Raw genomic sequence first — 26,851 nt, forward strand, 5'->3', positions numbered from 1 at the left:
CACTATCCATCCCAACAACCAGGGGACGAACGTTCTTTTCTTGGGAAACGGGGGCACCCTGGCTGCTGTGCCACACAGATACAGATTGAAATCATGCGCGGGCTTTCTTCAGGCGGTTCGATCGCTGACTCCCCGATCGCGTTTGGCTATGGGTTGATTGCGTCGCTGTTGGTGGTGCCTGGGGCTATGGCGGGCGGCGGCAGCGGCGACCTGGCGAATAGTCGGACTGGGTATACTTATGGGCAGCCGATGCCGGTGACGTGCTTGAATCGGACGATGTGAGTTTTTCCTTTCTATTTTTGTAGGATTGTATGGGAGAGAGGCTAATCGGCTGTCGCAGTGACTCCGGCGAACATGTACGTCCCCTTGTTTTCTCCTATCCGGTGGTATAAACATGCCATATCAACAACCAATGCGCACACACAAAAACATGGATAGCAAGAAAGAAACAAAGAAATACCTAACTAATAAACATTCAGATTACAGACGACCTCGGCAAACTCCAATACATCCCCTTCCCCACCTGCAGCGAGACCTTCCTCCCGCTTGCCCTCCGCTACGGCGTCACCGAAACCATCAGCTGCACCATCGACCCCGTCCCCGACGAACTCTACCACCTCCTCGAGTACTACGTGCACTCCGACGTCCCAATGGCCTGTCGCGTGCCCACCGCGCCGCTCATCACACCCCACCGCGGGCCCTCCCCCGGCCGCACCGGCGACGACGACGAACCCGACGCGATGAGCGCCCTAGGCCAGTTGAACGCCGGTGAAGGCGGCTCCGGACCGAGCTACACGCCCATTACCTTCGGTGTGCAGGGCACGCTGCAGCGCAGCCACCTGCACCTGTGGACAGACATGAACGTGCTCCTGCATAACATCGACAGCGTGCACGACGGCAGCAGCGACAAAAAGAAGAAGAAGAAGGAGCACAAGAAGAAGAAAAACAAGAACAAGAACAGACCGGGCTTCGTCGTCGCCGGCACAGCGTACTCCATCCCGGAGTTCGAGGAGACACTCCTCCACGCGGAGATTCCCGCCGCGCCCGCTCAAAAGCAGAAGAAAGACACCGACGGCGGTACCGAGAAGGAAGCCGCCGCTGTCGCCGAGAACGCGCGCGATCCGTGGACAGCAGGCCACGGGACGAAGGTCGTGCGCGGCGAGCCGCTGACGTTCACGTTCCATGTGAGCTGGGTTGAAGGCGGGCGCGGGATCGGGTGGCCGTCTGCGTCGGCGATCGAGGGCGGCGGGGAGGAGCAATCGTCTGGGTTCTTTTCGAGGGTGTTCTTTTTTGCGCTGGCGGCGTCCGTGGGTGCGCTGGCGGCGCTGTACTATGAGCGGAATGTTGCCCGCCGGAGAGGTGGGTGGCGCGGGGATGGCATTTTGGGGGCTATTCCTGGCCGGGCGAAGTCTGGCTCTGTGGGGATTACGTATGGGAATGCTGGGCGGATGAATGGGTATGGGGGGTATTCTTCTGCTGGGGTGGGTGTTGGTGGTGTTGGTGGTGCTGCTGGGAGCACGTCGGGTGTTGTTGGGAATGGATATGGGGGGGTGATGAGTGGGAAGAGGGATTAACGGGGTGATTGGTAGATTTGCACATGTGTACGGATACTCTGTACCTATTTAGTATATTTTGGACAGTTGATGTTGGAGGTTTGGTACAGATAGCTAGGTTTTATAGAGCTAGAATCATTCGCATTTACATGATCAGCCACAACAAAGGAAAGAATATAGAGCACGGCACCTTGATAATAGAGCGAATCTAACAGGCCATACATAGACAGTATACTAATAATACAGATAGATACACCCAGACATAGACACAAAAACATCAACCAACCAACAAACACTCAAGACTCAAATGAAACAAGAAGAAAAAAAAGTATCTACCACCCCTGATCCCTCATCCTCTGGATCTTACCAACAGTCTGCTTAAACGAAAACCGGAACAGCCTCCTCCAGCGCTCCATGCGCTGATTCTTCCGCAGCTGCCCGCGCCGCACATGGAACCGCTGGCGATTCGACTGCTGACGCACCCGATTCTGATGGAGCGTGTGGCCCAGCAAGCGCAGCGCAGTCGGCAGATGCACGCCGCGCTCGGGCTCAACGAACACCTGGCGGCCGAGCGTGGGGCCCAGCTTCAGCTCCACACGGCGGTTGCCGCTGCCGCCGGACGACGACGACGGGTTGCGGTAGTTGTCTGTTTTGGCGGACGCGCCCACCGCGCGGGAGAGGGAGAGGTGGTCGGGGAAGGCGCCGCGGTTGCTGCCGGGGTTTGCGGCGGCGGCTTGGGGCTGGTCGGCGGCGGCGGCGGTGTCGAGGGTGTTGCCGCCGATGTTGAGCTTGTTGAGGATTTGGTCGAAGTCGTTGGAGGAGGATGCGGAGCTGGGGTTGGTGGGGTCCGTGGGAGGGGCGGACTGTTCGGGGGTGGTCTGTTGTGCGGTGGCGTTGTTGAATGGGGCCGTCTTCCTCTTGTTGTTGTAGTTGTTATTGTGGCTGTTGGAGGAAGCGAACCGGAGGGACGAGCGAGGTCCGCTGTGCAGGGCGAATTGGCTGCGGAGGACCGTGTTGCTGTACAGCGACGGCGTCGGCCTCATGCGGAGGCATCGGGCAAGGCTGTGCATCTCCATTGTGCCTGCAATCAATGGGATTGGATGGTGGTGGAGGGAGAGTGGGTGTGCCAAAGTGAAGCTGTAGTAGTAGCAAAAATGGACAATCTTCGGGCGGACGACCGCACACGTGACTTTCCCCGATCTGTTAATGGACCACGTGACCTGGACGGGCTGCCATACAATTTACTAGGGGTTGTGTCCGCCGGATCGGTAGATTTTATTCCTAGATATCTCTACGAAAAATGTGATTTAGTGGAAAATGATAGAACCGTTGTAATTAGCTAGTATAGAGGGTTCGAGACATGCTATTAGATTCGAATTCTGAGATACTTTGTGCAACGGCCAAAAAATGATCACTTTCGAGATCGCCCATTTGGGAGCTGATCGGCGTGTTTTTGGTGGGGATTTGAACTTTTGACCGTTGCGAGGTTTCACTAGCGCGGTTCCGTAACACGTGATACCACGTGATATCAACTGGATATACAGCGTTGAGCTGCGTGCTGGCCATCAAGAGACGAGCCTATATTCCACTAGGAAATCAATACAAGGAGTTTTCTCGGTGATACGGCGTAGTATGCTGGTCGGGCTAGTTACTAAAGATGCAGGGTATACGATCAATGCCATTATGCTAATGATACAAAACAATTCGTTAGATTGAAGAGATAAAGACACCCGTTCCGGGACCTGTTCCAGCGCTCAACCTCATCTCAGCCATATTGTCTCCCACAGCACGCCCGCCCTGTAGCCTTGTAGTTCGTTCCCACACTGAAACCATGGCCATAATACCCAAGTTTGACCTTAGAGCATGAGGTCTAGCCAAGATTCTAAAGACAGAATGGGACAGAATGAGGCACCCACCAACCTGCAGGATACATGAAACCCAAGTGGGTGGTGCTGTGGGAGGTCCACGTGTGGTGGTAAACGCCGCAGATCGCCCCATACCGGTACATACATGTCGTGATACTCAAGGCACGATTACTCCAAGCCAGAAACGTGTCCACCGCGAATTCAACCCAACATAAGACCTCATAGCCAGACAGTGCATGGTTTTCGATACATAAGACCGAAGCCCAATGCGCTTCTCCTATCGCTGCCTGCCCCGACCTCTCGACGGATACGATGGCGTATCGACCATCATCTCGTCACTGTAGAGCCCACGGTCGTTGTTGGTCTGGACGGCATTTTGGCCACCCCGCCCGGCGGAGCGATTGCCTCTGGAATTCCGTCCGCCGCGGTTGGCGCCGACGAGGCCGTTTTGATCGTTGAACCCGTAGCTGCCATTCTGAACGGCGGGATCTGCCGCCCGGTGCAAGCGGCGGTCTCGGTCGGCCTGTTCACGGAGGTCGTTGAACGAGTTTTGGGCCGAAGATCGATGTTCCCGGGGTTGGCTGGGTGCACCGCCTGCGGCGGCTGATCGAAAACGCAACGAAATGACCCTTCCATCCGCCTAGCAAGTCGTTAATCCCCGGTTGGACAAAGCGTCGACAGATGATTTACCTTCTTGTTGTGGAAGTTGGCGATGGCATTCTCCGCCGCCGATTTCTCCTCAAATGCAAGTTCGGCGGTGACCGTCGGGTGCTGCGACGTCACCCAGCAGTTGAGAATCTGTCCGGATATGGGCTCAACGGCCGCCTGGATATCCGCAGCTGTGGTGCCCGGCGCGAAATTGCTCCCGACAACGACGAAAGGCCCAGAACCGGCACCCTTGATGGAGAGTCCGGTCGATTGACCACGAACGGAAGCCTGTCCATTCGCGGGGTTCAGGGCGGAGAAGAGACGGTTTTCGTCCGGACGGCGCTTATTGTTGGGTCTGCGATTCGACGATGCGCTGGGTACGGGGGCCGACGCGGTCGGGGTGTGCTTCTTGGGTTTGGAAACTGCGGAGGCAGGGCGCTAGAGGTCGTACGATAGGGGAAGTCAGCGATCTGACTGTTTTCAACTCTTCCCCTTTCAAATTGCGGTCATGTGAATTGGGTGGTCCAGCGTTACCTTGGCTACACCAATCCGACTGGCCAAACTGCCGGGTGTCGCATTTTGCGCTTTCTTGCCCGCCGCCCCCGAGCCCGGGGCGCTGGCGCGTCGGTTCTTTCCTAGGAGTCGACTGGCGAGTTCTTCGTTCCGTTTCTTCTGGCGACCTGACAGACAATAAACTGATCAGAAAGGGATTTGGTATGTGTCGGCCAGACTGCAGCGGCATACCAGCTTGGATGATTTCGTTGAAAGAAACGGCTTGTTGGCCGGCGGCCATGATAGCAGAGATGACGGGAGGGGCTAAGTCTAGGAGGCGCGTTGAAGACCGAAGATCGATAAAAATAAAACACTCAAGAGAGATCAATCACAACAAAAAAAGACAGGCGATATGCGAAGGGTTGACGACGAGCCAGGCGAAGAGGCGGAGGGTTGGATGAAGAAAAGAAGCAGCTTGGAAGGGAAAAGCGGATCGGATCGATCAATGGGGGGGGGGGGCGAAAGTGGACCAGCCGGATCTGCAATTGGTTAGTCCCTGATTCTGACGCTTCCATATTGCTTATATCGACTTTGTATTTTGTTTCTATTTCCCTCATTTCTTCTTTGGTTCGTTGATTGTTTTGTTTTATATTAATCTCCTTCGACGTATATATTAATACAGCTTCTGTCATGTCTCCATAACATTCCAAGTCACCAACACCTCGGAAAGCCGAGGCCAAATGAACGTCTTGAATGACAGATCTTGACAGTACAAACGAGTCTATCTGTATACTATTGTCAAATATAGCGTATCTTATATATTCGCGGCGGTCTGAGCCCTCTACAATATCTATACCATCAGACAATCTTACATGCTACCCGCCAATGCGATGTCCGTTCTGTTGTCTATAATGGCTCGAGTTTAATTCTATTACAAACCCCATGTCCGTCCATGCGATCGCTAGATTCTACTAGCTTCGACCCTTCTATATTCTGCCAACATCGCAGGTTGTCTTTCATGTCAACCAAACTGCCCACCACCTCCCCATTGCACCCACGACTCAGTACAAAGCACAGGAAATGGAAAATCCACCTCTCAACAAAACTCCAACATCAACTTCTGCCATCGCCTCAGCGGCAGGGTCACCGCATGGCTGATAAGCATGAAGAGGAACCAAATGTCACCGTGGGGATCACCCGACAGCCGATCCCGTATTTGGATCACGCCCATGGGGATAGACGAAAGCCGCATTGGCGAACGGCATGTCAAGTTCTTACAAAAGCAGGAGGGGAGTAAGCTAAGAACGCTCTTCCGTCACCTGTCCAGCTCTGCGAGCAGAGCTAGTATAGAGATGGTTGCAGCATTCAATCGAACAGAGAAATGACGTATACTTCGTGACTAGGCTGCACACAATGCTCGACGTCACGGCATACAACGACCTGGAGCTTGCGTTCCAGTGTACAGAGAAATCTCCTTCTCCAATGGTGTCCAGTAGAGATTGCAGACGGACATTAGGTTAAGGTAGATTCTTCCACTGATGGTTGATGCATGATAAGAGAACAGGATACGCTCCTCAGAGATGCAAGTGCCATAATCGATACCTACACAATAGTGGGGATCAGTGCTATGTATAGATATAGAGGTGTTGCTTCCAGAGGCGGGAATAACAAAGTTAGACTAAACCCTAATCCGCGGGTCGATCCTGCGGATTTTAGTGAAGAAGCTTGATTTCAGACTTCCTATGGAGCTCCTATGATCACAAAGCCGTGACAAGTCTATGAGATGTTAAACTGTTAAGGTCGGGGTTATTGAGAACACATGGTGTTTGAACATAGATTAGTAGATTGTGGTACAGGCTACCAGATTGCGATCTGAGGATCAACAGCCATTTCGTGGGAGAAAAACAGATAGAGATAGAGAGAGGTGAGCTTTGTGTATATCAATTATTCATAAGTGACTACAGTTCATCCATGGTGTATACTAACCAGCATATACTTGCTATAGTACTCCGTACTATACCCTAACTATCAAAGTGGTAGCACCTAGGCGAAGAAAGCTGTGGTTCCACTACATAATGATGATCTATAGATATGCCCACAGATCGCACTGGGCCTCTATCAAATGGCGAGTTATACAGTATTAATTAGTTAGCACATCCATGTAAGGGGTCCTGCAACTGGATATACAGAATCTCCCCGGAGAGACATTTGTCAAAGGACAACTGGTGGATGTGAAACAGCTCGGAGATGGATCACCGGGAACAACTTGCCACCTTACTTCTGTCTCTTGACACGAGGACACTTCACCTTCTCACCGCATCTTGAAAGTACTTATCAATTGGTCTATCAGTCAGGATTTGAAGCCTTCCAGCCGGTCACGAATAGCCAGACTTGTTCTCGTTCCGCCCGCTTGCCGCGGCAGGAGCCATGCATGGGGTGCGCTGGAACAAAGCATGGACGGGCAGACACAGACACAAACATTGCCATGGGCAGGGGTAGGTCCGATGAAGTAAATGGATCAACCCAGCCCCTTCCATAAACGATGCTGTCCACTGTCCAACATTGCGAATGTACCCGCTCTAAAGTGAAGTTAGGGTGAAGCTTCCCCCCCCGATTGCCCGCCCCTGGTCTTCGCTAGCTCCATCGGTATCAGTCCACCGATCGATTGTTTGAACTAGATTAAAGGATTTTTTTGTATTTCATTTCCCATCCCGCATAGCGCTCCTGATTTGATTCGTTTGGTTTCTGTCAATTCCTTGGTGGCACACCCCTGAGATCTGGTCGGCATGGTCGTGGATGAACAAGAGTGTGGCGGGGTTACCAGATGGCGGACCCTGTCGTCGCGCTCTTGGTCGAGCAAAAGACTCAGGTGGGATCGGACCCTGCCGTGTGTGTCTCTTCGGCATTGCTTATACTGATTCTAGTCTGACAAGAATCGCGAGGGCTCCCTCTCCGGCCCCCGTCTGGGAGGAAAGCGCCCACTACCCGGTCTTCGACCCCCAGGATCCTCGACACAATCCGGCCGGGCCTCGGTCATCCTGGATGAATGATAATTACTATTTGTTCCAGACTCCGAGCCCCCAGGATTCCGTCCGCTGGATGCAAAGCCTGCCTAGAAGATCCATCCAAAAGGCGCGACTAGGTCTGGGAGCTCTCCGCTCTGGCATGCAGAGACGAACCTCTCGCTTGGGTGAACGGAGCGACTCTCAGGTACCCCCAACATGGCGAGCTGAACCGATTTCGGGGTCTTTAGACCAGCGGGAGGGCTCGTTCCCTTCGTCGGTCTCGGATGCTAGCACCGAGGAAGACTATGAGTTCGGTAGCAGACTGCATCGCACCAGCTGCAACTATTCCTCTTCTTCGTCTCGCGGGGATATAGAAAAGTACATGATGAGCATAAGGGCTTCAATCTCGCCTCCGGAAATATTTGTTTCCCCTAGATCGACGATGGATCGGATGGACCCGTCCGATCTTTGTCTGGACGGATGTGGGGGGGACGGTCCATCGGCAAACACTGATGAAGTGCGAAGTGTGGCAACCGGAGGACCAGGAGCGTCGTTTGTAGAGAGTCGTACTGGTTCGAGTCGCTTCTATGCAAATGGAGCTGCTAGTCGCCCGGCGGGTTCCAATTCCGTCAGCCTGATCTCACCCTCGGGCAGTCCCAACGGTTCATCGCCGCCCAGTCTGACGGCCCATGCCGATAGCCCTATCCCGGAGTCAGGGTCGCCGCTGCATCATGACATGGCCAGCCCTGAAACAACCCAGGAGGTCGGCGACGAACCAGAGCAGTCAGAACCCATTTCAGAAAGAGCCTGTGTTCCCAGACCGAGTGATTCCCACGGTGACGAAGCCGGAATGCCAACAGACGCGGTCATATTCTTGGACCAGCCACGCAATGAGAGTCCCGAGGCTGCCAAACCCGAGTATGAAAGCGGACGGGCAGAGCCCTTAGACACTAGCCCCGAGAATCTCGGAGAGAACCAGCCATTGAATGTGCAAGTGCAATCGAGTAGCGTAAGTTGATGTCTTCAGTCAGGGAAGACAGTGCTAATTCTGACTAGAGCCACGCCGAACCGAACGAGTTGAATGAGGACAACGACTCGCCTGTGGACCAAGCTGACTTCAGCGAATATAGTCACTTTTTTGGGGAACAAGCCCAGGAGTATCTCGGGCAGGATGTGCCTGCGGAAATGGATTCTAGGCGCAACAGTTCCTTACACCCACCTGTAATTGCCTCCAATGAAAACGAGGACAAGCTGTCGGCTCGATCTATTCGATCCCTTCGAGACGAGTACTTCTATGTCGACGGCAAGTCAGGCGGTCTCCATCCAGATCGGGGCCAGAGCCCTACAAAGGCTGAGCGACGGCTTCGAAGCGATGGCAGTCTATACAGCGGGCCCGGTTTGGACCGTAGCCTGTCGGCGCGGACACAGGACGTTCCTGAAATCATTGGCCCTGGACGGCCTCCAACTATTGATCTGCCGCTGTATCACGGCGATCGCGACGGGAGCGATTCGAGCGATGAATACATCGCGGCGACGTACCCCATTTGGCAACGACACTATTTTTCTTGACTCATTCTCTCTCCACTTGCATGTTTGATGTTGTATAAAAGTCGACACGTCATGATTGACCTGAACCATATATTTTACGGACACTATGTCTCTTCCTGTCGCTTGTTTTGCTGAGCATGTTTCTAACGGGCGTTTGTCCTGTGGCCGTTCCTTTGCTTTACATGTATTGAACTGACCCCGCCATGGGAGATCAATTGGATATTGGATATCGTGGGAGTGATCCCGCGACCAAATCCGCGACAACTTCGCGAACCAACATCCTATCCCTGATGTCGTATATACTATATCTTCTTCTCTTGACACCAAACAAGATTGTTGATAAATCATCCCACCCGCAAAGTAAACCCCGCGCCAGTCTCCCCAGTATCACCACCAGACGCAGACGCACCACCCCCAAAAACACTCGCGAAATCCAACTTGGGCGCCTCCTGCCCTCTCTTCGGCGCCTCAGGCGTCTCCCTCCTCCGCCTCTTCTCCAACCCCGCCTTACTCGGAAACGTCGGAAACATCTCCTTCGGCTTCGGCCGCGGATCTTCCTTGAAGTACGGATGCGCAAGACATTCCTGCGCGGTGGGGCGAGAGGCGGGGTTGAGTGCCAGCAGCGAGGATAGGAGACGGAGACCCGCGTTTGTGAGGAAGGGGAATTTGCTGCGGGGGAGGAGGGGGGTGCTTCCCGGGGGGACTGTTGAGGAGGATGTGGAGGGGGGGAGGCGGAGGGATTTTGCGTTTGGGAGGGAGCGGAAACCGGGCCAGGTTTGGGGGGTGGGGGGTCCTGTTAGGGCGAAGATCTGGTTTTATTGTTATTATTGTTGTTTCGAACTGTATATAAGGGGGAAAGGGATACCTTTGAAACCTGATCCACCTCATTCTTCCCCTGGAGTAACGGTTCCTTGGAGAGTAACTCTCCAAAGATACAGCCCACACTCCAGAGGTCGATTTCCGCGCCGTAGCGGTCCGCGCCGAGGAGGAGCTCCGGAGCGCGATACCAGAGGGTGACGACGAGCTGGGTGAGTTTCGGCGGCGGGTCGCCGTAGTAGCGGGCCATGCCGAAGTCGGCGATCTTGATCTCGCCGCGGTTGTTGAGGAGGAGATTGGAGGATTTGAGGTCGCGGTGCATGATCCATTGGGAGTGGAGGAAGGAGAGGCCGGATAGGAGCTGGAGGAGGAGGGTCTTGATCTCGGAGGGGAGGAAGGGTTCGCGCATGTCGTCGAGGAGGGTTTTGAGGTCGTGTTCGTGGAAGTCCATTACGATGTAGACCCTGGTTATTGATTCTTGTTAGTTTTATCTGTACTTTTGGAGAAGGGTGCTTTGAGGGCCGTACTCGTCCATCTTGTTTCCCATTACGATCTCTCGGAGATAGACCACGTTGGTGTGACGCGCTTCCAGCAAGGTCTGGATCTCGCGCAGCCCAGTCACAGGGAATCCGTCAGGAGAGTTGTCCATCTTGAGCTTCTTCAGCGCGACGACCTCGCCCGTTGTGAACTCCCTGGCCCGACTGACCCAGCCGTACGAGCCCTCCTCGATGTGGTTCAGCCGCTCGAAATTGTCCACATGGCGACAGGGGCCCCATTCCGCCGTGGGGAAGGAAAGCAGTCGGGTGGCAGCCACGGAGGCATTGGCGGATTTGACGGAGGTGTCGTCGGGGGTCGCGTCGGTGGACAGTCGTCGCCGTTTGGTTGGGGGCGCTCCGGGTTCGGATTGTTGCTGGTGGTGTTTCTGTTGGGATTGAAGCTGGGCTTGGGCTTTGGCTTTGGCGTCGTCGAGTTGACGCTGTTTTTCAGCTTTGGCGCGTCGTTTTTCTTCCTTTTCGCGTTTGCGGTCGGCGAGGATGGCCTCTGTTTCGGGGTCTTCTTCCGCCCAGCGGGATTTGGAGGACATTTCTCTCTCTCTTCTTTCTTTTGAAATTGCTTCTCTTGATTTGGTGGTTTTATTGATGCTGGGTTTGTGGATAAGATGTGTCAGTGGGTGGTGGGTGGTGGAGTGAGAACGCGCAGTAACAGAAAGCCGTTCGGAAGTGACGCTATCTTCGTGCGGCGATCGGATCGATCGACTGATTGATTTCAAATCGCTCCCCGCCTTCATCCCGCCAACGGTATCTGCTCGCTCCTTCTCCCCACCATATTACATGCTTCTTTCTTACGTCTCTCCCGGTCGGTCTACCATATATTTGACTAGATTTACTGTACCTCTTACTGTATACTGTCCATGATGATTGAACCCTTCCAGGTATGTCATCACCAACCCCGCCACCGGCATCGGAGCTCACTGACGCGAACCGCCAGACTACATTCGCGGTCTCCATGACCTGCGAGGGCTGCGTCAAGGACATCTCAAGCTCTCTTCGCAAGCTGGACGGTATGTCACACGCCTGTCTATAGCTTTCCGACCGACTCACCGTCGCAGGCATCAACAAGGTCGACGCCAACCTCAAGGACCAGCTGGTCTTCATCGAAGGCACCGCGCCACCTAGCTCGATCGTCTCCGCCATCCAAGCAACGGGACGGGACGCGATTCTGCGGGGTAGCGGCAGCGCCAACAGTACGTTTTCCCTATCTTTCTCCTGTTGAACCGAATACTGAGCACACCCCCGGTACATAGGCTCGGCCGTCTGCATCCTGGAAACGCACTCGACCGCCGTCACGAATAAGGTCCGCGGACTGGCGCGCATGGTGCAGGTCTCGTCCAACCTGACGCTAGTCGACCTAACCGTCAACGGGCTGGCACCGGGCAAATACTGGGCGACGGTGCGACAGGCGGGCGATATTTCGCGGGGCGCGGAGTCGACGGGGGGCATCTGGGAGGCCGTGAAGACGACGATGCTGGGGAAGGAGTCGGTCAAGGAGACGACGACGCCGCGTGGGGTGTTCGGTTCCGTGGAGGTGGACGACAAGGGGCGGGGCAACGTGTTCCTCGACCGGCCGGTGGCGGTGTGGGAGATGATCGGACGCAGTATGGTGCTGTCGCGGACGACGGAGGGGCCCTTCCGTCGTGAGGACCCCGATACCCTGGTGGGGGTGATCGCGCGCAGTGCTGGCGTGTGGGATAACGATAAGATGGTGTGCTCGTGCTCGGGGAAAAATGTGTGGCAGGAGCGGCAGGAGCAGGTGGCGCAAGGAATGGCCTGATCTTTGTCTTACGTCTGGTCTTTGTCTTACGTCCGCTGGTGGATGCTTGGCTGGGGGACGGGTTTGGGGAGAGACTTGGCAGCAAGGAGCTGTCGGTGGTTGATACTCTGCTTCCGTTGTTACTGTTGTCGCAAATGATCTATCTGGTGATTCCTCCCATCACGTCACATCACGAGGTCTCGCGTGGAGACTGGGATCTAAAGATAGCTACAGACAACGGATTGGCTGGGGTTTTCACCCATGGGCCGATTGCAGTCCAGAAGCGAAGCGCCGTGGCGGGGCGGGACAGAAGGGTGGAACTCTATATAGAGGCCTGTGGGAAGGATGAGCACACGGTTGCTACGTAGTTATGATGGCTTTATTCGTCAATTATCAAGAGAGTTCGAGTAATGAGGACGATGTGCATACAGTCGACCGTCTTTTACCTCCGCTAGAGTTTCCAAATGAGGCGGACTGCAAGGGTCGATTACGTACCTGGATTGCTGCATCATTAGGTTGCGATAACCTTGCTTGGACCAGGATGGGGGAGAAGTCGGTCCCAGCCACGAGTGTATTCAGTGGGATAAATATAGATCGTAGTGGTCGGTGGCTTGGCGTTGAGGGGTAGTTTAGTATAGCAGTGTCTAAATATATCTTATTAGAGTATTAATTGTGGTTTGGATAGGGCTACTGTGATCCCTTTTCATTAGACGGAGTTATGTGGTAATAAATGGCTTCTATCGATTGTCATGATGCAGGACGTCTTCTTCAATTTCAATAAGGTGTCTGCACGATGACAAATTTGCATGAAGGATACATACCTCCTCTGTACTCTGTATACAGTCGACATCTGTAGATACTGTCAATCCTCGACCTCTAGAAATGTACCTGCGTTGGATGGATTGGTTTGCGACAAGATTGATGCCTTGCACACGGGACCTAACATGACCTTGACTCCCGAGGAGATACGTAATTTGCACTCCAGGTCTATATGTCTTAGACATACCGCAACTACATTTGTGCCGTGGATGAAGCTAGGGCCGTATCCTCCCATTGAGTGGAAGAGAACCGTGGCAAACAGCGTAGATATGAATGGTATATCATATCCGACGTGGGGTATATGACCACCAGAGATAGGACTACTTATGCTTGAACAGGATAACTTGCTATCCAAAGTCTCAAGCAAGAGCCTCATCATTGTAGAATGTGATGTTCCCTAGACACCTCATCACGACCAAAGGGGATATCGCACTGAATATAGGGTTACTTGAAAAGGCCAAAAGAGACATGATATCCAAGCGAGCATTTGCAAATGGATCTGCCAATACATCGAGGACGCCTACGGACCTCATATATGGAACCATCTACGGTCAATCACACTGGCGCATCGTTGGGTTCCTCTTATTGGAACACGGCCTGGCGTGCACGGTGCAATCTACGACATCGACTATGGCGGATAGACAAGGCGGGCGAGGGAGACTCGACTATAATGACCCAAGACGATCAAGTTGATCATTGAGAGAGAAAATGTCTAGTCTAGGCTCAGGTGATCAATTCGGTTACGAAAAGTCGACGTTGGACACGATTCGTGACCAATGGACATCGAATGAGGCTATATATAGTTCCCCAACGGCACAGAATATAGTACTTGATATGTCGAAAATCGGGTATTTTCCCTCTCCAATCACTCCCTGTCAACAGAGACCTAATTTAAAGAGAAAGAGAGAAGTCAAAGTGATCCAAGCCAACCAATTAGGCGCCCATAGCGGTCATCCTGCAGAGTGATTCAACGCGACTCCCCTGCAGCCACCCAATCACACCCGCCAACCCACCATCGTCGGTCGACTAATGTACAACGGACTATCTTCATCACCTTCACCCACATGGACCCAGATGTCCCTTGCGCCTGCATACATCCCTTTCTTCTTTCTTTTCTATCGTTGCACTATCTTTCAATTTCTTTTTTTTTCTCCACTACCCCGACTCCTAACTTCCCCCTCAATCCACTTACCACTACCACTACCACTCACCACTCACCACGATATTCCGTACTTCCGACCTCCTGGGTTCTACTATCAGCCCACCCTCACTCATCCTTGCATGCCCCCGCCTCTTTTGCCCGCCATCCCTGATCGAGCTTTATTCTTCCCTTTTCAATCTCTCCTTGACCCTGAACACGACTCTGTCTCGATCTGTCGACCGGCTCATTTGTCTCTGCTTTCGTCGCATGGGTGCTTGGCTCGTTCCACCCACCGCATTGACCGTCCTGGCTCTCCTGGACCGTTGGTACTTATACCAGGGTATATCACTAGTCGACTTCTCCCTCTGGTTTCCCTCCCCGGAGTGGGACGCATCGCGATTTTCCCATCTCTGCGGGTGGGCTCATCATGTCATTGAAACAGGTATCCTGCCAGTCAAGTGATGTTTCTCTCACAGGCGATGCTGACCCATCCAGGAAATTGAGACTTGGGTGCTCGCCCTCGAGCACTACGACAATCAGCAATTCGACGAAGCCCTCCGCGTGTTTGATGCCATCGCCGATACTTCGAAGATCTTCTTCAATTGTGGTGTGATTTATGCGACGGTGGGCGAGCACGACAAAGCGGTAGGTGTGGACGCGTGGTGCTGGATGATATCACGAAGCTGACCCGTGTAGGTCGAGTGCTATCAGCGGGCCATCGGGCTGGACCAGTACCTCGCCATCGCCTATTTCCAAGAGGGCGTCTCCAATTTCCTCCTCGGCGACTTTGAAGAGGCATTGGCCAATTTCAACGATACCCTGCTGTACCTCCGCGGCAACACCTCCATTGACTATGACCAGCTGGGCTTGAAATTCCGGCTCTTCTCGTGTGAGGTCCTGTTCAATCGGGGCCTTTGTTACATCTATCTGCGGCAGATGGGGCCCGGACTGCAAGATCTGGAGTATGCGTCCAAGGAACAGGTCACTTCAGACCATGCTGTCATCAACGATGCTCTCCGCGAACACGCTGAAGTATGCTTCTTTTCTTTTCTTTTCTTTTCTTTTCTTTTCTTTTCTTTTCTTTTCTTTTCTTTTCTTTTCTTTTCTTTTCTTTTTGAAATACGAATATTAATTGAGTAGGGCTACACCGTCTTCTCAATCCCCGTCGGGGTCCTCTACCGCCCCAACGAAGCCAAAGTCAAGAACCTCAAGACCAAAGATTACCTAGGCAAGGCTCGACTGATCGCAGCATCCGACCGATACGGCGGTCCCCACCCTAGCGAACTCCAGCGCGCACAGTCCGTGCTGGACACACGACATCCAGACAACCCGCCCTTCGCCGTCAGCCACCTCGTGCAGAAGAACCTGACCAGTCGCAGCCGCCAGCATTCCGAACCGCCTCTGAACCGCAACCTGTTCCCGCCCACACCGCCACCAGACGCCGACAAGGCCAGCAGCACCAGCAGCGCCGGGAGTATCGGGCGACCGGGGTCCCTTCGCGCCGCGCGCCCGCCCCGGTTGGATCTCGAGCGACCAGGCGCACAGTCCCTGGGACGACCGGGCGCCGACGTGACCGCGAACGAAAAACCGCGCATCGGGACGACGCGGACAGCGTCGGAGCCGCGAGGCTCGTCCGGGCGCGATTCCGGACGCCGCGGTGTCAGTGGCTGTAGTTCCGGGAACGACCCGACGGCCGTCAATCGGGAGATGGGACATCGACGGGGGGCAAGTGACACCACGGGAGTTCACCCCGTGGCCGCATATGATTACAGTGGGGGTGAGGGATACGGGGGCTATGCACAGCCGCGATCGGTAGTGGTGCCTGCGCCTGGCTCGCGACGCGGCACGGGGAGGCCGCAAGAGCGATACATCGACGAAGAGGAAGAGTACGCGAGCGACGCGTACGAAGAAGACGGCCCTGTCCCAGACGGGGACTTCGAGATGATGGGATCGCGTCGACCGTCGACATCCTCGTCGTCACCCGTCAAGGGGCCGCGACGAGGGGTATCGCGACGACCAGAGGTCCACAAGTACCGGGTGAAGGTGCATTCGCAGGAAGACACGCGGTACATCATCATCGGGCCGACAGTCGGGTTCCGGGAGTTTGAGATGCGGATCCGGGAGAAGTTTGGTTTTGTGTCAATCTTGAAGATCAAGATGCAGGATGAGGGGGATATGATCACTATGGTCGATCAGGAAGATTTGGATCTGTTGATTGGGGCGTCGAGGGAGATGGCGCGCCGGGAGGGGAGTGAGATGGGGAAGATGGAGGTATGCTTCCTTATTTTACTAATATTCTTGAGGTGCGACCATGCTAACGGAATAGATCTGGGTGGAGGAACGGACGATGATTTGAGATATGGAGATATGGCTTGTAATGCATTTATACCCTGACGTGTTATGATAGGATTGAATATTCCCTGATAGATGGATTGATGTGTGTATCAAACAAGAGCAGTAGAAGTGTAGTAGAAGTGTAGTAGAAGTAATAGTCGATATAGGTACTCCGTAGTAAATTTAGTACTCCGTCGGGGAGAAAGACGGAGATGATAGGGCAAGCAAATCACGGGACGTGACGTTGTTGCCAGCTAGACAAGCAGACCGCCGCTCAACACCATTCACCACCATCACCACCACCCACCCCGAGGAACAATGACAGACCTAACCCCAACATTCAACGACCTCCTGCGGAGAGGAGGTCACGATGAAATATCTAAAAAGACAGCAATTCCCACTCCAGACGAATTCCTCAAAGAAGCGAACCGAATCGTGAGCTCCCTCTATCCAACCCATCCCGACAATAACACCAACACCACCACCACCAATATACCTAACCACTCAATATAACTAACTAACCAACCAAAGAACACACACATCACCTCCCTCCTCGCCTACCTCCACAAAATCCGCACCCCCTACCTCTCCCTCACCCCCAACACCAACATCAACAGCACCAAAAACAAAAACAAACCACCACGACCCCACGACCCCTCCTCCCCCAACCTCACCGACACAGCCCGCACAGAGATCGACACCTCCACCTCCCTCCTCCTCCGCGACCTCTCCACCTCAATAACAAACCTCTCCTCCGCTGAATCCCTCCGCCAGGAGACCGCCACGCGCCTGCTCCGCAAACGCTACGGCGGGCCCCGGACGCTCCTCGCGCGGTGGGCTAGCGGCCACGATAATAACAATGAAGATTCAGGCAAAACGGCAGCGCAGATATCGGATGAGGGTGTGGAGCGCGGGCTGAGCACCGTGCGCGAGGCGGTATTATGGTTCTTGAGGCGCAGGCTGGAAATCGCTGTGGGGGTGCAGCGGGGGATGGTGGAGAGGAGGATTGAGAGGGTTGTGGAGAGGGAGAAGAGTGTGCTTTATAAATCTGCATCTGGTTCTACTGGGGTAGGCGCAGGCGCAGGGGCAGGAGGTGATAGAGGCAAAGCGTTTGGGGACGTCGACGCCGACATCCACATCAAAGCGACCAGCATCGACGACGCCGAAGCAGCAGCCATCGAGGCGCAGCTGACACCGCAGCAGCTGCAGCTGTTCGAGCAGGAGAATGATTCCATGGTGCGGTATTATGAGGATACATTGGGGAAGGTCCAGTGGGTTCCCCCCCTCTTTTTTCCATTCCCCCTCAATTACACATTAGACATTAGTCTTCAACACAAAGAAAAAGCTAATAAGATGGGATAATAGAACAGCCGAAAAATCCCTATTGGAAATCTCCTCCCTGCAACAAACCCTCGTCGCACACCTCGCCACGCAGGAAGAACACATCGACCAGCTGGTCGCAGACGCCTCCAACACGCAGACGAACATCGGGCAGGGCAACCGCGAGCTGAAGCGGGCGGCGGAGTCGCGGAGCGCGGCGCAGGCGGTGTTTTGGGGGACGGTGGGGTTGTGTTCTGGGTTGGTTGTTTGGGATTTGATTTTTTGACCTTATCTTTTTATTTAATATTATTGTTTATTGGGTATATGAATATTAGATGGGTACATTTGGGGGGGGGGGGGGGGGGGATACACTGTAAATAGGAAGTGGATACTACGTTTGAAGGAATGAAGGAAGATATCTATTGAGGGTGGGATTCGGGTCTATCTATCAATCTAGGTGTATATGTATGTACCCAGCTCGGGACGACCACGAATGTATGCATACCCTTTACTTCTCTCTTGTAGCAATCATACAAGGAGCCAACTCCACGTACATACCTAATCCCTAGCTACTATCCCTCCCAAAGAGATCCCAGAATATTGATAGAACGAATATGGTATTGGATAGGATATTTTGATAAACTAATGCCGCTGGACGAACCAAATCAAGTAAAGCAACCACATAAACCGAAGAAAAGATCAAGCCTCCCTCACAACACTATCCACCGCCTCCGCAAAATAATCCAGATTATGCGTGTTAAGGCCTGCCATGGAGATGCGGCCGTTTTTGGTCTATCCATTCGTTAGTTTCCATTCTCTTCTTCGGGGGGGGGGAATAATATATATATATATATATGACTCACCATATAAACATGCCACTTCTCCCGCAACAGCTTCACCTGCGGCTCTGTCAACCCCGTGAAGCTGAACATGCCGATCTGATCGGTGATGTGGGTCCAGGACCCCGGGGTGCCCTTGGCTTCGAGGCGTTGGCGCAGACCGCGGCGCATGTCGGCGATGCGGCCGCTCATCGTGCGGAGGTCGCCCTCCCACTCGGCGAATAGGGCCGGGTCGTTCAGGACGCGGGAGACGATGCGCGCGCCGTAGGCCGGGGGGTTGGAGATCTCGGAGCGCTGGAGGATGGCGAGCTGGGAGGCGACGTGGGAGGTTGCGGCGGGGGCGTCTGCGCCGGGGGCGGAGACGAAGTGGAAGGCGCCAGTGCGCTGGCCGTAGAGGCCGAAGTTCTTGGCGAAGGACTGGGCGACGCACAGCTCGAAGCCCTGGTCGATGAAGTAGCGGACGGCCCAGGCGTCGCGGACGACGTCGCCGGAGGCGAAGCCCTGGTAGGCGCAGTCGAAGAAGGGGAAGAGGCGGCGGGAGCGCATGACGGCTGCGACTTGCTTCCATTGGTCTTGGGTGAGGTCTACGCCTGTGGGGTTGTGGGCGCAGGCGTGGAGGAGGATGATGGAGCCGGCGGGGGCGGTGTCGAGGGCGCCGAGCATGCCGGTGAAGTCGAGGCCTTTGGTCTTAGGGTCGAAGTAGGGGTAGTTGGCGAGGGTGAGGCCGACGTTGGTGAAGATTTGGTGGTGGTTGGCCCAGGTTGGGTTGGAGAGGTAGAGCTTGGGGCGGGGGATTGGGGGTGGAATTTGGCGAGGAAGAGGGCGCCGAGGTGGACGGCGCCGGTGCCGGAGATGGTTTGGAAGGTGCATACCTTGATTTCTGTTAGTATGTGCGCTGTTTATCTGGGGTGAAAGAGGCATACTCGGTTTTCGCGAATGGCAGGGCTATCCGCGCCGATCATGAGCTTCTGGGCGGCGGAGTCGTAATCGGCGAGACCCTTGATGGGGAGGTATTCGTGGTTGAGAGTGGGATCATTGCGGACGAGGTTGTCGGCCTTTAATCAGTTAGTATATCGCAATCATGATGGCTAGAATGGAATGTACCTTCTTGACCACCGGCAACACCCAGGGCTTGGAGTGATCATCGCGATAGGCACCGATGACGAGATCGACCTTCTTATCGGAGGGATCTTGGCGGAAAGCCTGCGCGAGACCGAAGAGAGGATCCTCGGGAGCCGAGGGGACGACGGCGGCGGAGAAGACGGAGGCAGGCGCAGAGGAACCCATGATGTGCGATTTGAGGTTTTCGAGACGGGCGCGAGCGGAGGAGACGGATGGGGAAGAGGAGGGAGGAGACATGGTGGCGACGAGGGGTATTATAGTATAATAAAGCAGGTAGTAAGGGTGGTAACAGCCAAGACAGTGATCAATCAGGTACGTAATCCACGGTTGGAAGCAAAACAGCGCAGATTAGCCTGATTGGATGTGACGACCGTGAACGATTGAATGATTGCAGTTGGATTGGAGAGGAGGTTGCTGTTTGCGTTCACCGGGGGGAAGAAAGGAATGGACGGAGAGACCTGTTTTGAAATCAGGAAGAATGAAGGATAGAAATACAGTATTATAAGAAGTATAATAACACAACAGGAAATGGAGAGAAAAGCAGCCAGAAAATGGCGATGAATCCAGCATAAATATAAATCCTGAAAGGCCGACCGTTGAGCCGAGGATGTTCTGCTCTTTGGATTATGACGACATACGGAGACTATTCACATGTCCTCTATTAACCCGTACGAGTATCTTTTCTATTAGACAACTATTTCTATACCTTCTATTACACACTCAGTAATGAGAGTATGAGTACATATCTAGAAAGAATATCCTGACTGAAGGTATACCAACAGGATAATAAGATCAGCCCATACTTATAATAACTGATAATAATAACCGGATAAACCTACTATACATTCTCATATCATAATATAATCATACCCATAATGAATAATACAAACAATCGCCAAGGTAAAAATGACACATAACAACATACTATCAAAAATAATAATAAAATATTAAAACCCCCTGAAAATACCTCCCTGTCTCGTGTTGCGCCATTTTCTTCATCCCATTACCCCATCAGGCTTGTCCTTCCGTGCATTCTAATTAATCCTCTTCCTCCCTTACCACCTTACCTACGACCTACGACCTAGGCATGTACTTAAGTAATAAATTAGGTAGATATCTACCGATGCCAGAAATTAACCTATCTATCTACCTAGTCATCTCTTATAGTTACTCCGCAGACTCCTCGTAATGCCGACCGAGGTACGGAGACACCCCCGATCGACCAAAATCAGGCACAAGTCCAACATCAAATCCACCTAAAGGAAAAGTATTTATAATCCACGTTCTAGAATCCCTCCGATCGACTCGGCAGGTACAGTATTAGCACACTCGATCGGACAACGGATAACACGAACTAAGGACTAACTGCGACAGTCAGAATACGACCATATTAAACGGTCATAGGCATGGGAGGATCCCCCGTGGGGCAATAGGTGTCCACTTCGGGCAATCCATGCGATGCTCGCCGGATTTCGGGTCCGATCCTCCACCTTTTTTTTTGCTCTTGCTTTGGTCGGGGGACTCCGTCTGGTTTATTTATTTATTTATCTATGTATTTATTTATATAATTTTATAGGTTTATGGAATCATATATTTATTGATGATTTTATAAGGCTGAACGTAAAAAAAAATGAGTCCCATATCGTAATCCTCTTGATCACGCGCCAAACGCCCGGTCCGCTGTAAAAAAGTAACTCGTCATCGGTCGTCAGTCCAACATTCATACCGATATCATGTGCAAGAAGATAAAAAAAACACCCATCATGTACATATGCCGTATGTTCATCCCCCAGTCGTAGGTGGAAAAATGCTTTGTACTCGTAAAATCATCCCCCCCTTATGCTTCCCCATCCCCATGCGCCTGCGTGCGGATGCGGAATCGATCGCGCAACCGCGTCGTCAGTCCGCTTCGGCGCCGACTGCGCTCCTCTGGCTCGTCGGGGGTCGCGTCCTGCGTCTGCGTCTGCGTCTGCCGGTTGTTCTCTCGCACGCTGCGCAGCGCCGCGAGTCGCTCCTCCACCGTTGCGTCGCGCATCCGTCGTGCGTTGAGCGTCCCGTGGAGGTAACTCGTCAGTCGCCGGTGCGAGCGCAAGTGCGCCGCCTCCGCCCCGCCGCCCGCTGCGGAGCCCTCCGGCGGGGGATCGGTGCCCTCGGTCGCGGCCGGCTCGGTCGCGTCCTCGGCGCGGTTAGGGTTCAGATCGATCCGGCTGTCGGCTCGTCAGTATGCACTGCGGGGTGGGTCAGAAGGGTCAGGGTGACTCACCAAAGAGGACATGTCCCAGACACATTGAGCAGCCATGGGTCGACGCAGTCGGGGTGGAACTGGTGGTTGCACGGCAGGACACGCAGATCCTGGCCCTTGACAAAATCATCCGTGCAGATGGGACAGGAGAAGTTGTTCTGCTCCGTGGTCGCGGCGGCCGTCTGCTGCGGCGGTGGCGACGTATTGTCGTCGGCATTGGGCGTGGTCTTCTCCGTTGGCTCTTCCGTTGGCCCTTCCGTTGGCCCTTCTGTTGGCTCCCTGCTCGTGGCTCCGGCCGTCTTGTTGGGTTGCTGCGACGGTGGTGGCGGAGTAGGGGCGCCAGCGCCGCCCGTCGCCATTTCGGTTTCACCCGTCGGGGTATGTGTCCCCCCCTCCGGCGCCATCTCCACGTCGCCCTTGACGGCCTCTACCTTGGGATCGTAGGCGTCGCCGAACTTCACGATCGGTATCGTCTCCACCATGGCGCGCGCTATCCCGCGCGCTCGACTTTGCCGCGGGCGCCCGGCGGTATATCGGGGCCCGTAGCGTTCGGGGTGCCGGTGAGCGCGGACGGCCCCCGTGATGATGATCGCTAGGAACAGCGCCGTGATGATGCCGGTGATACTGTACAAGATGATCATCGCTGATCCCGGGTCTCAAACGTCAGCTACGTGGAGGGGAAGGGGGGTGGAGTGAAGATGACGCTTACCGGTGTTCGGATTGTCCCCCCCGCTTGGACCCGAATCCTCGGATTGGGTGCTGGACCCCGTCATGGCGTACGACATGTCGCCGGCGATGCTCGTGATCCCGTCGGCGGGCGAACGCAATTGCCGTCGGATGATCTCCGCCGCGAGCGGGTTGACGAGGGTGAAGACGTTGGCGTACTCGTGGTCCGCTCCGTGGTCGACCGTGTAGTTGCAATGCTGGGCCTCGGTGCTGTACAGGATAACCGCCGTCAACCGATGCGGGGAGGTGATAGCGTTGGCGACCGTCTCACTGGCGCCGAGATTCCCCTTGTAGGCGGACTTATCGCAGGTAATAAAGGCGATTGAGTCCCCGTCCAACGAGCGGGACGTCGAGGCGTCGACTGGCACTAGAGGGCCCGAGATGTGAAACGACTAGAGAACCGTCAGCCCCTCCACGGGGTCCCGCGTGTGTTGAGCACCGGGTAAATCACGACTCACCTCGAGGGTACGGTTGTCCGAGCGGGCTAGCGAATTGGTCAAAGGAGCAAGGCTGGTGCCCGGAGGGATGCGAACTTGAGTGCTGTCGAGGTGGTATCTCACTCTACCGGTCCACGACAGATCCGCCGATTTGTTGGAGGGCACCACGGTCCAGCCCGAGGAGCCTATAGTTTGAGCGAGGGAGGCGGGAAGAAGGCAAGTGAGGAGGAAGAGATGGAGGAGAGAGAGGGGAGGGAAAGAAGAGGGTCCCTGCCAGAGCCCCATTGAGCGAACCAAGTGTGGATGGGATGGATTTCCCCACGATGACGAGTCCGGATACAGCGGAGTAGTCGAGGTACGGGGCGTGCAAGGTCGATCATTAGTCACCGCTCTTGGACAGCCACACCGAGGATAGTCAATCTTTTCTGTTTTCCTTTTTTTTCCCTGTATGGAAAGGAAATGCAGGAAATGCCGAAACATGAAAAAGGATAACCGAAAAAGGAAAGCAAAGAAAAAAACCAAAACAAGAAAACAGAAGGGGAAAAACAGGTGGAGGGAAAAGTGAGACGGGCACGACCCCCAAGCCACCGGGCGATCACTCAGCGGCTGCGGTGAAGAGAGCGAGAGAGAGAGAGAGGAAGGAACAGGTTACATGACCGGGACTTGTCCGGTGGAGAGGGCGCGGTGGAGAGAGTGAGGAGGAATAATTGGGTCCAATCAACCAAGAATAATATTCAGGCCAGCCAAGCCAAGCGTCTCGTGGAGGAACCAGGTCACTAGTCTGCAGCAGTGGATGCGTGAATGCAGTGGAGACTGGAGAGAGAGAGGTTGATAACCGCCGAATTGCTGACAGGTGGAGTGATGGATTCTGTATTTGAATGGGTGTCTTGCTCAGTTTCTCCGTCCCGATAGTGCAGAGGTATCGCTCAGAATGACCCCCAGCTAGTTGGCCAACCCGCGAGATCAGGTTATGTCTGGATCAAGATGGGAAACAATCATCCCAGTTGTCAGATGAGGGGAGAAGAGGGGGAACGAGAGGAGATTTCCACGGAGCGAAAGCGGGGATGATGCTGATACTATATTCACTAACTGATAGTCTGGATCATGAGATAACATGGTTCCCAGAACACGAACAGGAACAAAGACCAGCATCAATCAGACGATCAAGAACCACTGCTGCAAGTAATCTGGATCCATGGTATGGAAAACTCAAACTAAAATTGGAGCTGAATGGGAAGTTAGAAAGTTGAAATTGACCGGATGAAAGAAGGATGAGCAGGGATAAGATAAGGTCTGATAGGTGTTCGACACTCCTTCTTACCTTGAAACATCACGCCTCCCTCAAATAAATCGATTGTCCCCCAATCAACTCTCAATCAATCAGAGCCAACCTTCACATTTCACTTGGTCAGAAATGTAACAACCCCGACGAAACAATGTGCGGGGCAAAACCAGCAAGAATGGATCGGGATCCTTATCCTGGCATGGCATCCTCGGCTGTGTACAACACAGGAAGGTCTTTCCTCGATCAACTCAATCCGGCGATGATCAACCCCTGGAACCTACCAATCATGGCTCAGCCACCAGAGAGTAGACTCGACCGATCAGAGACAGGACATCATGGATCTGCTGAACTTGCAGCGTCATTGCATCATACAACAGAGCAGCGCATCGAACTATCGGAGTTCATCTGTTCTGGCTCAAGGAGCCACACGGTGCTCTGTGCTCATGAGGTTGGCTCAGCCCATGTAGCTGAGCCCGTTCAGCTCAGCTAGCTCGGTTTAGTTCTGTGGGGAGGTAATCATCCTCGATCGCAGACGCGTTGGACCGAGGAATTTGAGCCTCGATCGTGTTATGCACGTGACACTTCTCTCTTTTGTCTTTACGATTGACACTGAATATTCTATTTTTGACATCAAGCCATCCCATACAGAGCAAAACGCAAGACAAGACAAAAAACACCAACCCAACGCCTCCCCACCCCCAAACCATCATGAGGCAACAGACACACAGACACACAGACACACAACAGACGACAGATAAGACCCCCCATATTGGCAGTCACATCTCGCGTGAGTACCATGACCACTCACAACAAAAGAAAACCCACCACCACCGACGATCAGCACGACGATCATCAAGCCCCCCCCCGACACGGACACCTCCCGGCCGCCCAATGAGGAAGATATTCCCTGAGCTGGCATACCTTCTGAAATCGGCCTGGTCGGATAATTGACTGGGGGTGGGACATAACTCCTGCTATCGTTGTTGTATTGTAGATGTACCGTGCCATGATGAGTAGAGTTGATATTGCTCGTCAAGATATTATCGTGAACGTAGAATATCTGAGGTAACTGACCGGAATATAGGTTCTGATATCCGATCGTGTAATATATCCTACATATCTGCTTATAGTAAGTAGGGAAATATGATACATCTAGAAGATAAGCACCCTTCCACAGCAGACTACAGAACCAGACACTGAGAAGTAAAAAATAAACCATGCAATTACATCATTTAGTATCGACCTACCTACCTACCTATGTACGGAGTACCTCTAACTCATACACACTATGTAGTAGATAGATAAATAGATAGGTAAGTGATCAATAGCCAAGTCCAGAGAACCAGGATCAGATCCCAGCCCACCCATCAATCTATCAATCCATCCCTCCATCATCGACCAACCTTCCACATTAGTCGTCCCAAGAATTCAACCCCCATTTGATAGGTAGCTTTTTAGGTAGTTAGCTAGATACCCGACCGAACCAAGACTGTCTAAAGCCAGCTAGCTGGTAGCTTCGTGAGGGGAGAACAGATGGATATATACCAGACTAGCACCGTGCGGAGATTGACGGGGGTTGTAGATTGGTGTTTACGTCAGAGGGGTGCATTGTTTCTTTTTGATATTTTTATTTGGGTTTATGAGGCTAGTTGGATTATTTGATTGATTGATTGATTAAAATTTATTAATTGATTGATTTATTGATTGAATACTTGATTGAAGCGTTTGATGTTTTAGCTAGGTTAGTACAGCTCAGCTCAGGTACTAGCCTTGGAGGTAGTAACTAGGTAATAGGTAGGGAGGAAGAGGAGGAAGAAGAAGAGGAGGAGGTAGATATGAGGAGGTAGGCAATAAGTCAGAAGGTCGTCACAATCACACGTCCTAATCACATTGACAGTTCTTCAGTCACAATGGCTGGGTCCTTACCTACTTAGTGGTCGCTACAAAGAGCTACTACATATCTGCTAGCTTGAGCTCGTTCATGTCATTCAAATGCTCAATCAGAAATGACGAGCATTGAAAAGCTAACTAGCTGTTGTGTGGATTCCTCAGGCGGCGTGCCTGTCAAGTCCTTACCTAAATACCTACCACCTAGTACGAGTAGGCTCACTACAATCGAATCACTACAATTATGTCCCTCCATCAATCATCCCCGCCTCTCATCGTAGCTCGAAATCAGCCAGATCTGTGCAGTCGAGCTGCAGTCGCCTCATAGTCGCGGACTAGATAACTCCAGAACAATCCAACCAAACGACCCCTCCAAGTCGGACAGAAAGCGAAAAGATGCTGACTAGGTCCAGACCTAGCCAGCCTCATTCCACACTTTCCATCGTACCTCAAGAGGGGGAG

General features: G+C 53.4%; 11 protein-coding genes across 11 annotated transcripts; 6 read left to right on the forward strand and 5 right to left on the reverse strand.

Moving 5' to 3' along the window:
• The first annotated feature begins 24 nt into the window (after positions 1–24).
• P168DRAFT_328847 (uncharacterized protein) lies at positions 25–1,661 on the forward strand. Its single transcript, XM_024841394.1, has 3 exons — positions 25–278; positions 341–356; positions 480–1,661. The coding sequence occupies exons 1-3, from the start codon at positions 94–96 to the stop codon at positions 1,572–1,574; spliced, it is 1,296 nt and encodes a 431-aa protein (XP_024691467.1). The 5' UTR covers positions 25–93; the 3' UTR covers positions 1,575–1,661.
• A 90-nt stretch (positions 1,662–1,751) lies between these two features.
• Positions 1,752–2,675, reverse strand: P168DRAFT_291983 (mitochondrial 37S ribosomal protein bS21m). The gene has a single exon (XM_024837505.1). It carries the CDS (start codon positions 2,627–2,629, stop codon positions 1,886–1,888), a length of 744 nt encoding a protein of 247 aa, XP_024691468.1. The 5' UTR covers positions 2,630–2,675; the 3' UTR covers positions 1,752–1,885.
• Positions 2,676–3,229: 554 nt separating this feature from the next.
• On the reverse strand, positions 3,230–5,003 carry P168DRAFT_291984 (uncharacterized protein). Its single transcript, XM_024837506.1, has 4 exons — positions 4,811–5,003; positions 4,601–4,746; positions 4,109–4,504; positions 3,230–4,058 (listed from the first exon to the last, which is right to left on the reverse strand). Exons 1-4 carry the CDS (start codon positions 4,857–4,859, stop codon positions 3,696–3,698), a joined length of 954 nt encoding a protein of 317 aa, XP_024691469.1. The 5' UTR covers positions 4,860–5,003; the 3' UTR covers positions 3,230–3,695.
• Positions 5,004–7,382: 2,379 nt separating this feature from the next.
• On the forward strand, positions 7,383–9,132 carry P168DRAFT_320410 (uncharacterized protein; the record flags this gene model as incomplete). The annotated part of the gene is made up of 3 exons (XM_024840365.1): positions 7,383–7,447; positions 7,501–8,572; positions 8,620–9,132. The coding sequence occupies 3 exons, from the start codon at positions 7,383–7,385 to the stop codon at positions 9,130–9,132; spliced, it is 1,650 nt and encodes a 549-aa protein (XP_024691470.1).
• Positions 9,133–9,455: 323 nt separating this feature from the next.
• P168DRAFT_239150 (Pkinase-domain-containing protein) lies at positions 9,456–11,011 on the reverse strand (the record flags this gene model as incomplete). Its single annotated transcript, XM_024833654.1, has 3 exons — positions 9,456–9,920; positions 9,977–10,391; positions 10,455–11,011. The coding sequence occupies 3 exons, from the start codon at positions 11,009–11,011 to the stop codon at positions 9,456–9,458; spliced, it is 1,437 nt and encodes a 478-aa protein (XP_024691471.1).
• Positions 11,012–11,341: 330 nt separating this feature from the next.
• Positions 11,342–12,258, forward strand: P168DRAFT_298550 (copper chaperone CCS1; the record flags this gene model as incomplete). The annotated part of the gene is made up of 4 exons (XM_024838277.1): positions 11,342–11,359; positions 11,416–11,488; positions 11,537–11,671; positions 11,732–12,258. The coding sequence occupies 4 exons, from the start codon at positions 11,342–11,344 to the stop codon at positions 12,256–12,258; spliced, it is 753 nt and encodes a 250-aa protein (XP_024691472.1).
• Positions 12,259–14,497: 2,239 nt separating this feature from the next.
• P168DRAFT_193190 (putative PB1 domain protein) lies at positions 14,498–16,597 on the forward strand. Its single transcript, XM_024833035.1, has 5 exons — positions 14,498–14,639; positions 14,693–14,842; positions 14,894–15,229; positions 15,338–16,468; positions 16,524–16,597. The coding sequence occupies exons 1-5, from the start codon at positions 14,625–14,627 to the stop codon at positions 16,551–16,553; spliced, it is 1,662 nt and encodes a 553-aa protein (XP_024691473.1). The 5' UTR covers positions 14,498–14,624; the 3' UTR covers positions 16,554–16,597.
• A 243-nt stretch (positions 16,598–16,840) lies between these two features.
• P168DRAFT_272494 (putative SNARE protein (Ufe1)) lies at positions 16,841–18,137 on the forward strand (the record flags this gene model as incomplete). Its single annotated transcript, XM_024835321.1, has 3 exons — positions 16,841–16,966; positions 17,063–17,802; positions 17,897–18,137. The coding sequence occupies exons 1-3, from the start codon at positions 16,850–16,852 to the stop codon at positions 18,135–18,137; spliced, it is 1,098 nt and encodes a 365-aa protein (XP_024691474.1). The 5' UTR covers positions 16,841–16,849.
• A 427-nt stretch (positions 18,138–18,564) lies between these two features.
• On the reverse strand, positions 18,565–20,487 carry P168DRAFT_291989 (aspartate transaminase). Its single transcript, XM_024837507.1, has 4 exons — positions 19,795–20,487; positions 19,614–19,745; positions 19,527–19,562; positions 18,565–19,470 (listed from the first exon to the last, which is right to left on the reverse strand). The coding sequence occupies exons 1-4, from the start codon at positions 20,047–20,049 to the stop codon at positions 18,655–18,657; spliced, it is 1,239 nt and encodes a 412-aa protein (XP_024691475.1). The 5' UTR covers positions 20,050–20,487; the 3' UTR covers positions 18,565–18,654.
• Positions 20,488–21,393: 906 nt separating this feature from the next.
• P168DRAFT_291990 (RING-H2 finger protein) lies at positions 21,394–22,698 on the reverse strand (the record flags this gene model as incomplete). The annotated part of the gene is made up of 2 exons (XM_024837508.1): positions 21,394–22,019; positions 22,076–22,698. The coding sequence occupies 2 exons, from the start codon at positions 22,693–22,695 to the stop codon at positions 21,650–21,652; spliced, it is 990 nt and encodes a 329-aa protein (XP_024691476.1). The 3' UTR covers positions 21,394–21,649.
• Positions 22,699–24,546: 1,848 nt separating this feature from the next.
• P168DRAFT_193378 (uncharacterized protein) lies at positions 24,547–25,609 on the forward strand. The gene is made up of 3 exons (XM_024833036.1): positions 24,547–24,950; positions 25,151–25,498; positions 25,587–25,609. The coding sequence occupies exons 1-2, from the start codon at positions 24,654–24,656 to the stop codon at positions 25,451–25,453; spliced, it is 600 nt and encodes a 199-aa protein (XP_024691477.1). The 5' UTR covers positions 24,547–24,653; the 3' UTR covers positions 25,454–25,498; positions 25,587–25,609.
• Positions 25,610–26,851: the final 1,242 nt, after the last annotated feature.

This window comes from Aspergillus campestris (assembly GCF_002847485.1).
Source record: "Aspergillus campestris IBT 28561 chromosome Unknown P168scaffold_9, whole genome shotgun sequence".
In the NCBI taxonomy this organism is placed as follows: Eukaryota; Fungi; Ascomycota; class Eurotiomycetes; order Eurotiales; family Aspergillaceae; genus Aspergillus; species Aspergillus campestris.

Excerpts from the sequence above, each read along its gene's own strand:
- P168DRAFT_328847 (XM_024841394.1), top strand. The coding sequence starts at position 94 with ATGCGCGGGCTTTCTTCAGGCGGTTCGATCGCTGACTCCCCGATCGCG.
- P168DRAFT_291984 (XM_024837506.1), bottom strand. The coding sequence starts at position 4,859 with ATGGCCGCCGGCCAACAAGCCGTTTCTTTCAACGAAATCATCCAAGCT. Across the intron at positions 4,505-4,600 it reads GTCGGATTGGTGTAGCCAAG|CGCCCTGCCTCCGCAGTTTC; the intron begins GTAACGCTGGAC and ends TACGACCTCTAG. Across the intron at positions 4,059-4,108 it reads CCAACTTCCACAACAAGAAG|GCGGATGGAAGGGTCATTTC; the intron begins GTAAATCATCTG and ends ACGACTTGCTAG.
- P168DRAFT_193378 (XM_024833036.1), top strand. The coding sequence starts at position 24,654 with ATGTGCGGGGCAAAACCAGCAAGAATGGATCGGGATCCTTATCCTGGC. Across the intron at positions 24,951-25,150 it reads CGGTGCTCTGTGCTCATGAG|AGCAAAACGCAAGACAAGAC; the intron begins GTTGGCTCAGCC and ends CATCCCATACAG.
- P168DRAFT_291983 (XM_024837505.1), bottom strand. The coding sequence starts at position 2,629 with ATGGAGATGCACAGCCTTGCCCGATGCCTCCGCATGAGGCCGACGCCG.
- P168DRAFT_193190 (XM_024833035.1), top strand. Across the intron at positions 14,843-14,893 it reads TGGGCGAGCACGACAAAGCG|GTCGAGTGCTATCAGCGGGC; the intron begins GTAGGTGTGGAC and ends TGACCCGTGTAG. Across the intron at positions 15,230-15,337 it reads CTCTCCGCGAACACGCTGAA|GGCTACACCGTCTTCTCAAT; the intron begins GTATGCTTCTTT and ends TTAATTGAGTAG.
- P168DRAFT_291989 (XM_024837507.1), bottom strand. The coding sequence starts at position 20,049 with ATGTCTCCTCCCTCCTCTTCCCCATCCGTCTCCTCCGCTCGCGCCCGT. Across the intron at positions 19,563-19,613 it reads CTGCCATTCGCGAAAACCGA|GTATGCACCTTCCAAACCAT; the intron begins GTATGCCTCTTT and ends ACAGAAATCAAG. Across the intron at positions 19,471-19,526 it reads CCATCTCCGGCACCGGCGCC|CTCTACCTCTCCAACCCAAC; the intron begins GTCCACCTCGGC and ends CCCCGCCCCAAG.